The sequence below is a fragment of the Erythrolamprus reginae genome, chromosome 10 (assembly GCF_031021105.1).
Source record: "Erythrolamprus reginae isolate rEryReg1 chromosome 10, rEryReg1.hap1, whole genome shotgun sequence".
Lineage (NCBI taxonomy): Eukaryota > Metazoa > Chordata > Lepidosauria > Squamata > Dipsadidae > Erythrolamprus > Erythrolamprus reginae.
Window position 1 is genome coordinate 20,066,587 of NC_091959.1, and position 12,317 is coordinate 20,078,903.

General features: G+C 39.2%; 1 protein-coding gene across 1 annotated transcript; it reads right to left on the reverse strand.

Moving 5' to 3' along the window:
- Positions 1 to 550: 550 nt before the first annotated feature.
- SELENOS (selenoprotein S) lies at positions 551 to 10,606 on the reverse strand. The gene is made up of 6 exons (XM_070762157.1): positions 10,424 to 10,606; positions 8,407 to 8,535; positions 6,035 to 6,141; positions 2,967 to 3,056; positions 2,798 to 2,873; positions 551 to 1,133 (listed from the first exon to the last, which is right to left on the reverse strand). Exons 1-6 carry the CDS (start codon positions 10,497 to 10,499, stop codon positions 1,054 to 1,056), a joined length of 558 nt encoding a protein of 185 aa, XP_070618258.1. The 5' UTR covers positions 10,500 to 10,606; the 3' UTR covers positions 551 to 1,053.
- Positions 10,607 to 12,317: the final 1,711 nt, after the last annotated feature.

The window sequence follows — 12,317 nt, forward strand, 5'->3', positions numbered from 1 at the left end:
ACCTATCCTCTTAAAATATTTTTATGCTATGTTACACTCAATTGTACTTCTTATTTATATATAATGTAATTTTTAGTTATAAGGTAACGGGCTATAAAGAATATTTAGAGCACAAATTTCTGATACAGATCTGGCGTTCACCCGCCCGATTTTTATTATTTGTTCGTTATTATTGTATACTGTTCATTGTACAATCCAGGAATGTTTGTCTTTTTTTCTCTCCATATTTTCTTTCCTTTTCTTTGTCTAATATTGTATTGTTATTTGTATTGTTGATGTGTTTATTGTATATATTCTTGTAAATAAAACGATTAAATAAATAAATATTTTCGGGGAGGGCTTATTTTCGGAGGGTTTGTTTTCAAAGGGGGGCTTATTTTCGGGACACATGGTATATACATCACCTAATGTTACTGTGGTGCCCCAGGATGTTTACAAATTGATTACACAAATACCTTTAACCTAGTTTACAACGGAATCCCATAAGTACCCAACCAGCCTCCCATCCTTGTTCAACCAGGGTTTGGTTCCATTTAAATGCATAGAGGACTGCAGCCTTAAGACATGTTTATTTAATCTAGAGCATATAGTTTTCTCTATATAGAAAAAAAAACAACTAAAGAAACAGATCTTTTGCAAGTGTTATGTACAGTATCTTTGTTATACAAAGCGGAGATGATGATAATAATAATAACAATAGAAAAGAATCTGGCAAGAACTTCCCCGCTCAGTGGTTGCTAATCTCAGTTGCCCTCGTGGTGCGGTCACCATTTATAAGAGCCACATCATCCAGAGTGGGTTGCTACAGAGAACAAGCAGAGAACTTCATTTGCATCGGTTTCCGAGTTTTGTTCCGGGAACAAAAACTCCAAACTCTTAAAATTCACAGACGGGCATGGCACATTTTTAAAAAATAAAACAAAAATTGCCAATCTTCTTCCTTGCCCTTTCTCTCCAAGCTCCCTACAGCAAGCAACCCACAAGACAGCCACTGGTTGCGAGGTAGAGTTAATGCCCTCCGGTGTCCAAGGAAAGACACCGGGAGAATTAGCCTCATCCGCCCGAAGAAGGGCCTCTGCGTCCCGGTCTCCACGAACAAGTCCCACCACCTTCTCCAGACAAGGGGTTATAACCTGGGAGAAGAAAAAAGGAACTTCATCACATGGTTTTTCCAAAAAGGGAAGGATAAGGAAGGACGTACATTAAAGCCAAGTCAAAAGGAAATCTGGATTTCTTCAAAAGCAGCATAATAGAAACAAGGTAAAACAAAAATTTCTTATAGAAATAATCCTGTGTAGGTAGAGAAATCTGACACCTGTATGCTAAAAAACAAATACTGACTGCATGAAAAATTGGATTTACACCAAGGACCCACAAACCTTTGCAAGAAATAGAAGCTGTCTATCTCTTTTTTTAAAAAAAAACACCCAATGCTTTCTCCTTCAATTTCTACTTAGCACTGAACATGTTTAACATGTTTGATCTGTTTCTGTCCTCTTTTGGCAAGTTTTATTAGAAAAATTATTTGGCTGATTGATTTTAATGGTAAGTGGAAATCCTACACCAGTGCTATTCAGAAAGATGCACACCGGCTAATTCTATTGTAACACAACGCAACAGAAAAAGTTTAATCTACTAATGATTTCTTTCTTCAAAGGGCAGAGGTTTATAAATAAATATAGATCATGTATGCAGGATTTGCTCATGCCTGCTTTAAAAATGCGATCAGAGATATCGTATATCTCTGATGCAGTAGGGAAGCATTTTTTATCAACAAGAAATGCTGTCAACAATATAGACTATAGAATTTAAGAAAATACCACACTGGGGGGGAAACCAGAACATCATTCAAAAGTAGATATCAGAGAAAGGTGTGAATATATGATGGAGTCTTTATTTAGATAAAGTGGTCTAGATAATCTAGATAATCTAGTTGTAGTGATCTAGATAATCTAGTTTTATTTACTTTGATTTTGATTCCACAAATCTGAGTCACAAAAAGTGGCAAGTTCTGGCTGAGCTACTTATGATGTTTCTATTTGGAATCACTAAGGATTTAATTTGGATTTTCTGCAGGTGTTTTGTCAATGCTCTGAATATTAAAAAAAAATAGAATGCACTGGCTCCATTCAGATCACATAATCAAATAGATTTGTGCAGGATGATTAAGCAGCTGGATTTGCTTTAAGATACACTGTAAGGATTTTACTTTCTACCTCTTCACTAAGGACCAAACGCAGGTCCACCCAGTGCTAATCGCATGCCTAGGTTCACCTAAGAGTAAGGCCAGCTCTATGAGAAAGGTAATATCATGTGTTAAAACCAAAAGGGACATTGCAAAGCAAAGATATATGAAAGATTTGGGACCTGTGGCGCCCCACATGCTGATTAACCAAACTTCCCAGCATACCTTGTCAACATCTTCATGCTGACCAGGATTTGAATGCATGATTGAATCACAAGTAGGGACACACAAAACTTAGTGGCCCAGTAATAAAAATAGAACCTATTTTACAATCAAGCAAGCAAACGAATGAACAAACAAACTGACTCAGGAATGATAGAATCAAGAAAGAAGAAAAACAAAAAAAAATGGAATTTTTTACGGGAATTTACGGAAGAATAACAAAGATTTTCTGGAGGATTATTGTATACTCAAGTTTCCAAACATGAGATGCAGATAGCGCTGGAAAGAAGCAAGAACTACCATGTTGAAAAGGGGCCCACCTTCCAAGATCACTTATTATTAGACAAATGGATAGAAAGACACACACACAATTCTTGGTTCAGAACTTACCTTCCCCCCGTAAGGGTTTTTTGTTGGGTTTTGGCTTTACAGCAGTTGTCGATGTGGAGGCTTGAGACATGGGCTCCTGAAATTGAGTGGAAAAACTCATTCAGAGACCAAATTCCAGCTCATTTTTTTCAAATCAGAACAGTTCTCTCACTTAGCAGAAAAGACCAACCTGGTTGTGTTGAACAGTTGCCTTGTAGCTTTTTCCTTCCTGCATGCTTTCCCACATGGCTATCTTCTGCTTTCTCTTCTCTTCTTCAAGCTGAAGAACAAAAAATTAGAATGAAATTATCTTTCCACAGAATCACAGAATTTGGGTGCCCCTCCAGGCCAGGGGTCTCCAACTGTGGCAACTTGTGGACCTCTGAGGAAATCTGAGAGTTGAAGTCCCTAAAAGCTTGCCAAAGTTGGAGAGCCCTGCTCCAGGTTGTATACAGGCTTCACAAAGCAAAATAGGAAGACCAAAGAAAGAAAAGAAGAAGGGCTGACATCTCCCTGTGGCTTTCTACATTTGATCTTCTCAAATATGATAGACTTCAACTTGGATAATTTAACCGACCCTCTGAAAGTAGGTTTAGAAATATGGTTTAAATGGCAGGGGAAATGGGGAATTAGAAATTCAAAATTATCAACGTTACATGTATTGAATACAGGTAATGACGTTAACTTAAGCAGAATTATAAAAGAGTTAAATAGTAAAGGGATAATGAGAATTGAACAGTTATATGAGACGGACGGGAGAGTTAGTAGAACTTGGCTGGAGTGGTGGCTGGGTCAACTGAAATGGCTGCAGATTAATGCAATAAGTAAATATTTAAATAAAAGTGAGAATAAAGAAGCTTTCTTGAGAGAAGAAAATTGTTTAGAGAAAATATTAAAAGAAAAGATCAATAATACAAAAGCTCAAGCTAGCAATATATATAGAATGTTATTGCAAGCAGAAGAGGAAGTAATAAAAGGTTTGACAAGATGCTGGCAAAATGATTTACAAATAGATGAAAGTGAAATGAAAGAAATAGTAGAAAATATACATAAGATTAAAAACACAAGAGTTAAAGAGATGAGAAGAAAAATCTTACATAAATGGTATTATACAGCAGCACAACTTGCACACTTCCAGGGGAAAGAGAAAGGTAATTGTTGGCATGGTTGCCAAAAGAAAGGAATTTTCATGCATATGTTCTGGGAGTGTGTAGAAATTCAGAAATTTTGGAAGGAAGTGCAGAATGAAATAAATAAAATGTTAAATATTAATTGGACAATTACAAAAGAAATAGCGATTTTAATTAAACAAAGAGGACTAAGAGATTTTAAAGAAATAAAAACTGCAGCACTGGAAAGTGCTCAAGCGGTATTGGGTTGGAAAGAGTCTATAAAATGGACACTACAGAACTGGTACTGGTACATGGTGGATCACATACATTTTGAAATCATGGAAATATGATTAAACAACTTTGATGAAAATAAACTGGAGAAGCTGATGGCACGATGGAATAAGGTGAAAGGCTATATGCTGAGTAGAATCTGTGATGCAAATGTGAAAAATAAACTCCAATCACTCTTTCAGTAATAACAAATGCAAAGTAGAGCCAAGGAAATATATATATATATATATAAACTAGTAAATATTTGAACCCCCCGCAATTGGTGGTGGTGGTGATGGGGTTTTTTTGTCGGTCAGGTGATAGGCACATGCACTGTGCACTGTTTTATGTTTGTTTTATGTAACCATATTTACAAAATCAATAAAAATATATTTTAAAAAAAAGATAATGCCAGTCAGCATAACTGAAGGGAATTATGTCATCAAATTTGCAGATGACGCCAAACTGACAGGAATAGCCAACTCTCCAGAAGATAGGCTCAAGATACAGAAGGAACTTGACAGACTTGAACATTGGGTGCTATCTAACAAAATGAAATTCAATGGTGAAAAAAAATAAGGTTCTACATTTAGGCAAGAAAAACAAAACGCACAGGTACAGTATATGTGGTACACTGCTCAACAGTAGTAACTGTGAAAAGGATCTTGGAGTCCTAGTGGACAATCATTTAAAAATGAGCCAGCCGTGTGCAGCAACTGCCATAAAAGCCAACACACTTCTAGGCTGCATTAATAGAGGGATAGAATCAAGATCATGTGAAGTGTTAATAACACTTTATAAGGTCTTGATAAGGCCACACTTGGAATATTCTATTCAGTTTTGGTCGCCACAATGCAAAAAGGATGTTGAGATTCTAGAAAGAGTGCAGAGAAGAGCAACAAACATGATTAGGGGACTGGAGGCTAAAACATATTTTTTTAAATTAAGGGAGACTAGGATGGTCCCATTTCGGCCTTGTTCTGGCCTCATCAGCTAGCCACACCCTTCCTTACTGGGATTCGATCTGGTAGCCTCTGCCTTGTAAGGCAGAGAATTAGCAGTTGAGCCATCAGACCTGATCCCTTCCAGCTCTGTACCAGGGAGGGGCTAGATGTTTTTTTATGTCGGATCACCCTGGTATATTGAAGGAACGTCACAGCTCCTTTCTGCCTCTAGGCCCAACCCAGGACCATTTCAAGGCAGTTAATTTATTCATAGCCGACAACTATATTTTGTATGTATCAAATGTTTTTAGCTGGAATCCTAGTCTCCCTTAATTTTAAAAAATTCCAGCTAAAAACATTTGACACATACAAAATATAGTTGTCGGCTATGAATAAATTAACTGCCTTGAAATGGTCGTGGGTTGGGCCTAGAGGCAAAAAGGAGCTGTGACGTTCCTTCAATATACCAGGGTGATCCTTGTGAGATTTTGCTTCCTGTACATGTGCAGAAGCAAAACCTTGCCGGGAGCGCGCACATGCCCGCTGGTCACCCGGAGCTGTGCACGCATCACCAGTTTTACTACCAGTGTGCAGTGTGGCCCGTACCAACTAGCAACCCAATACTGGTGTGAATTAAATTCATTGCAGTGGTTGCCTTGTGCCCGAGTGCAACACGATAGAAACTCTGGTGTCAAATTCTAAATTAGCTCTTTAGAGCAAAGATTCCCAAATTGTCCCTTAGAATTCTATTTACAGCACTGATTTTTTTTAAAAAGATGCAGGCTCCCTATCAAACGTCTGTATATTTCCTTTGTGCTTTTTAATAGAAAGCACACTTACAGTTGCTAGTCTTATAATATTGCTACAGGCAGTAGTAGTTCTATGAACAGCTGCTTTATTGTCTGAAACAAACCCATCTGGCTGAGACATACCAACTTCTGTTTTTCCTTGAACTTCTCTGCTTGGACATTCAATTGTTCCTGCATCTTCATTCGGGCAGCTAGAAGAGCTTCTTGTTGTTTAACCACATCGTCTGGTTCTGAATCAATCCCAAGAGAGAGTTAGCAGAAGCTTAAAGTCTACTAGAAATCATACATTTGCATTAGCCTTGTGGTTTTCATATCTTCCGATACCGAAACTTGCCTTAATTTAGTTTTTGCCACTGCTACTTAGAGTTAATCTCTTCTATCTGGCTTAATAACCTGTCTTCCCCAAAATAAGACATCCCGTGATAATAAGCCCAATCGGACTTTCGAGTGCATGCCAATAAGGCCACGTGCTTATTTCAGGTTTAAAAAACTATAAGACAGAGTCTTATTTTAGGGGTAACATGGATAGTTCAGCAGACTAAGTCAACCTGGAAGTTGTAACCATTCCTGCTATCCTTAGCCCTCTTAGACAAATATGTTAAACCAAAACGGGAAGAACTGAACAAAGCTAAACTTCTGGAATAAAACATTTATTTTATTTTATTTATTTAATTTGACTTCTATGCTGCCCAATCCCGAAGGACTCACAACGCGGTTTACAACAATATAAAATTACCATTTATAATTACAAATAACAATAATAAAGAAGTCAAGAAATCTAAAACCTTAATTAAAACTCATAACATTGACTCAACAACACAGGTTCATATCATTCATGCAGAGTCATATTCATACAGGTGGTCAGTGGGTGTTAATTTAGACCTGCTGGCACAGCCAGGTCTATATGGCCTTACGAAAAACCAGCAGGGTGGGAGTAGTGTGATTCCCATGATTAATCTGAAAGGCTCTCTTATCAAAATGGGGGGGATAAGCAGGATTTGTTGACCCAGAACATTGTAAGTTAACTTATACACATGATGTTCATCCATCATGTTCGAAGAGGACCTTGACATCAAACAGGTTGTGGGCTTTCCACGATGTGTCCGCAAGTGTCTGGTAAGGCCTATACGGGCACAAAATGTTCTGCCACATGTTGGGAAGACACATAGACAACTTTGAGATCACTTTCTTAAAGCAATCCCAGCAGACACGTGTTCCACAAACCTAAAAAAGGGATCCATTCTTTCTTCTAAACATAAGAGAGAATTTCAAGAACCAGGCATTTTTGAGTGGTATTTTGCTTTTCACAAATCACAGAAGAGGGATACCTCATCCTTAGTTATGTGACCATGATGATCACATTATCTATTAGCAACAGTGGCAGATAAATAGCAGAATAAGAACAAGCAATTGCTGCAATTTTGTTGCAGCTCTGCAGAATAAATTAAATTAAAATGTAGATTCTTGCTGTGAGGAGACTCTACGTCAGACCTGGGCAAAGTGCCGCCCGGGGGCCGGATGCAGCCCACCCACTGCCTGGGACTGGCCCACGGAGGTTGGAAGGAAGGAAGGAAGGAAGGAAGGAAAGAAGGGAGGGAGGGAGGACAAATGGAGGAAGGAAGGAAGGACAAATGGAGGGAGGAAGGAAGGAAAGAAAGAAGGAGAAATGGAGGGAGGGAGGAAGGAAGGAGAAATGGAGGAAGGAAGGAGAAATTCTGTTTCCATACCCTTTTGCAAAAGTCCAATAAATGCTCATTTTTAAATTGTTCATTGGTTTCATTGGCCTTTCCAAGAAATTTAAAGCAACCCCCCCACCTCTCAGAGGGGGGGGGGAGGAGGGGGAAGAACAGGAATCTAAAGCTACTTTCAGGCAAAGCCTCCACTATGTTTTCTCAACTGACAATGTAGGTCAGTTGAAGAGAGGCACCTGAAAGGAATATTTTGAAAGAGAAGTAAAGAACTTCCCAAAAGCAGAAATAAAAGGCAGCGCAAATCAGAGAGACAGAAGCTTCTCTCCATCTGGAGAAGGAAGGAAGGAAGGAGAAATGGAGGGAACAAGGAAGGAAGGAAGGAAGGAAGGAAGGAAGGAAGGAGTGGGCAATTAATGTATAATTATAATATAATTATAATATATATTTATATATAGTATAATATAATATAATACAATATAATTATAATTATAATTTATAATTATAATATAGTTAACTCAGTTCTACCTAATAATATACAGTATTGGGTAGAACTGAGTTAATTATATTAATCCAGCCCTCTAAAACCATCCCAATTTCTCATGCGGCCCCATGGCAAAATTAATTTCCCACCCATGCTCTATGTGGAGACATAAAGGAGGAGTTAACCTAATCTTCCCAGTTTTCATAGACTTACTGTACTTATCTTGATAGTAATTAAAACATATTTTTAGCACTGGCAATAATGCATTTGATGCAGAAGTCTAAAGTTGTGCAGATAAGGGGAAAATAGTTAGTCATACACACCTATAGTTGATATAGGCACACTGGATTCTTTGGGGCCTTGAAGATTTTTTGAGAGTTTTTGTACGAGAAGATAAATGGCAATAAGACCGAAGAGGATGTACCAGCCATAGTCTGAAAATAGTGCACTTACTGGAAGAGAAGACAAGGCAAGAATTTAATTTGGATATGGACAAGAACAATTTGGGATTTGGTCTGCTGCAACAGTAACACGGCAGCGAAAAAATACAGCTGTGTTAAGCTAAAGAAGGACCAAATAAAAGTACAAAAACATTATTCCATACTTCTATGGTGTCAGATATCTAGTAATTTATCATGTACAGCCAGCTGCTCCCATTGCTAGTACAACACAGCAAATTTCGGCTCATCCTTTGCAGGTGTAGCTGATTTTCAGTTCAAGAAATGACCTATTTTTGTATTTGCAAAGAACAATTTTATTTGGATGTTGTTTCATTTTGTAAATGAAACCATGAAACTATTGTCTCAGTGGCAACTATTACTGTAACTATTCCTTTTCCACTTTTCAAGAAAAATGTTTTCCTCAAGCAGCAAAACATACATGCAACAAGAAAACTAAGGAAACAATTTAAAATGATACATCCAAGTGAAACGTAAGTAGCAAAAGCTCCAAGAGCCAGAATTTTTTTAAAAACTCATAACATAATTCCCAACTTTTCAATCTAGATATACTTTTCTACTCCCCACATTTCAGCAAGCTAGTGTGGAGAAGTGAGGCTCATAAGTGTAGTAGAAATTAGGACCCCCCCAAAATGCTTTCCTGTTTTTCAAAACATAAAAATAGAAAAACATAGATTTGGAAGGGACTTTGGAGGTCCTCTAGTCCAACTTTTAGGGCAGCGATGGCAAATCTTATTAGTGTGCACGCACAATAGTGCTCGACTCTGTGCCCACACCCATAATGCAATGCCCTCCCCCCACGCATGCGTATACAACAATCCCCATGCTGTTCTCCCTGCACAACCGCGCAGACCTCACTGAAGCCACCAGACTTCTAGTAGGCCCGATGGGATTTTTTTTTTTGGCCTCCCCGGGCTTCAGGAAAGCTTCCAGAGCCTGTGGAGGGCAAAAGAAAATGGGCCCAGTGGGCCTACTAGACGTTTGGAAATGAAGTTCTGGTAGGCCGCTTTTCTCTCTCCCCAGGCTTCAGGCAAGCCTCCTGAAACCTGGAGAGGGTGAAAAAAGGCCTCCACCCTCTGGAAGGCTGAAAATTAGCTGGCCAGTGCACACATGCGTGTTGGAGCTAACATAGAGCAATGCCTTGTGTGACCTCAGATATGATTCCATGCAGTAGGTTTGGACTGTTATATACATCTTCCGGAAAGCTGTTAAGACCTGGATTTTCCGGCAGGCCTGGAATTAGGATTGACTGTCAATATGATTGTGGTTTTTTTTTATCATATTGTTTTTATTGCATTGTTGATTTTATTGTTATATTTTTATTGCTTTTTAATATTGTTGTATTTATGATAAGTGTTATACAATTTATATGCTTAAACTCTGCACTGTGATTCCATTCATTATTGTCACGTGTCACCTCTGCAAGCAAGAGTTTTAAGTTTAAGATTTATTAAATTTATAGGCTTAAACTTAAACTCTGCACTGTTGTTGCACTCATTATTGTCACGTGTCACCTCTGCAAGCAAGACTGGACGTCATCCAGCCCTCCTCCTCCGCTGCACCCATTGATGACGTCCGCTCCCAAAAGCTGGAAACCTCAGGCAGAATGAGAACGATGGGAACTGCAGTCCCCAATTCTCCTCTCCCTGGGGAGAGGCAGCGCCGGGGTTCTCTGGGCAAGAGACTTAGAACCCGCCCTATCTCTGTGCAATGTGTCAAAAAGTTCAAACCCCGCAGCCAGGCGTTCGCGCCTGCCCAAAACCCTTAGGAACGATATATTGCTCTTGAAGATGGAGGCTCGGTTTTAATTTTTTAAAATAATTTTAAGTCCACTCGTCCCAAGGAAGCCCCGAAGCGACACCCGCCACGGATTCTCTCTCACCTGCTTGGAGGAAGAACTGGGCTCCTTCCTGTCCCGCGGGGGGGCCCTGCGGATCCGGGGCCACGTTCCCCGCCATCCCGTCCGGCAGCCGGATCGTCTCGGGCACATCCGGGTTCCTAAGCCCTCATGACGGCCAGCCATTGGCGACGCCGCTACCTCAGAATTCCGTCACCCAGCGAGGGCGGGTCGAGAAGTCCGAGCCAATCCGAGGGCGAAGTGGAGGAGGCGGGAGGAAGGTGTCAGCCAATCAGGAAGGCGAGGTTAAGATGACTAGGCTGAACGGGGAAAGCCCGGCTTCTCTAGGGGGCGGGGCTGTCTTGGAGACGGGGGAGCTGACAGGAATCAGCTGGGGGGGGGGAGTTTGGCGTAGATTCGCCTGGCTGGAGAGTTGGATAAACCATGTGGAATAAAAGAGGACATTTATATCCGGGTTTTGCACAAGTTGTTGTAAACAAGGTTGACTCAGCCTTCCATCCTTCCGAGGTGGGTAAAATCCACCCGGATTGTGGAGGCAATAGGCTGGCTCTGTTAAAAAGTGCGCTTGCTAACATGTTGTAAGCCTCCCTGAGTCTAAGGAGAAGGGCGGCATAAAAATCGAATAAATAAATAAACAAGTTGCGATGCTTTTTGTGCAGGCAGTGCAATGGCCCGCGCTTATATAAGATGCAGCTCATTACCTCCGCAGCAAAAGGCGTTTTGGTTTTTTTATAGATATTGTTGTTGTTATTATTATTATTATTATTATTATTATTATTATTATTATTATTAATTAGATTTGTACGCCGCTCCTCACACACACACACATATATAAACGCATACATATATAAACATATAAGTTTATATATGTATTATATATACTGTATATATATATAAATACATATATATACTTACGTTTATATATATATACGTATGCGTTTATATATATATAATTGTATCAAATGTTTTTAGCTGAAATTTATATATATATATATATATATAGTTTATATTATATATATAAACATATATATATATAAACACATATGTATATACACAGACACAATGATATATACGTATGCACACACACATATCTACACACACATATATATATATGTACATATATACCTATGTAGGTCTTGGCATATTTGGGGTTCTTCCTGTGTAAGTTTCAGAGAATCCTGGCAATGTTTCGACGAGGTCCCGCTCCTCATCTTCAGGCTGGTGCTTTCGGCTTTCAGTTCAAGTGAGCACAAAGCCGAAAGCACCATCCTGAAGGTGACGAGTGGGACCTCGTTGAAACATCGCCAGGATTCTCTGAAACTTACACAGGAAGAACCCCAAATATGCCAAGACCTACATAGGTATATATGTACCCCGAATATGCCAAGACCTACATACCTGTACCCGTGAAAATCTACAAAAATATATAAATACATACACACACACACACACACACACACACAGAGGTAGTCCTCATTTTATAACAATGGAGCTCAACATTTCTGTTGTTAAGTGAAGCATTTGTTATAACAAAATTTGCCTCGTTTTATGACCTTTCTTGCTTCACTTGTTAAATGAATCACTGCAGATGTTCAGTTACTAACACGGTTGTTAAGTGAATCTGGTTTCCCCATTGACTTTTCTCATCAGGTTAGACGATCACGTGACTTTGGGACACAGTAACAGTCATAAATATAAACCAGTTAAAATTCAAAATATGAACTATGATCCCCTAACTATGGGGATGCTAAAAAGGTCATAACTGGAAAAAGCGGTCATATGTCCCTTTATTTCAGTGCTGTTGTTACTTTGAATAGTCACTAAATGAACTGTTGCAAGACAAGGACTGCCTGCTTATTTATTATTAATTTATTTTATTAATTGGATTTATATGCCACCCCTCTCTGAGGGCTCCAAG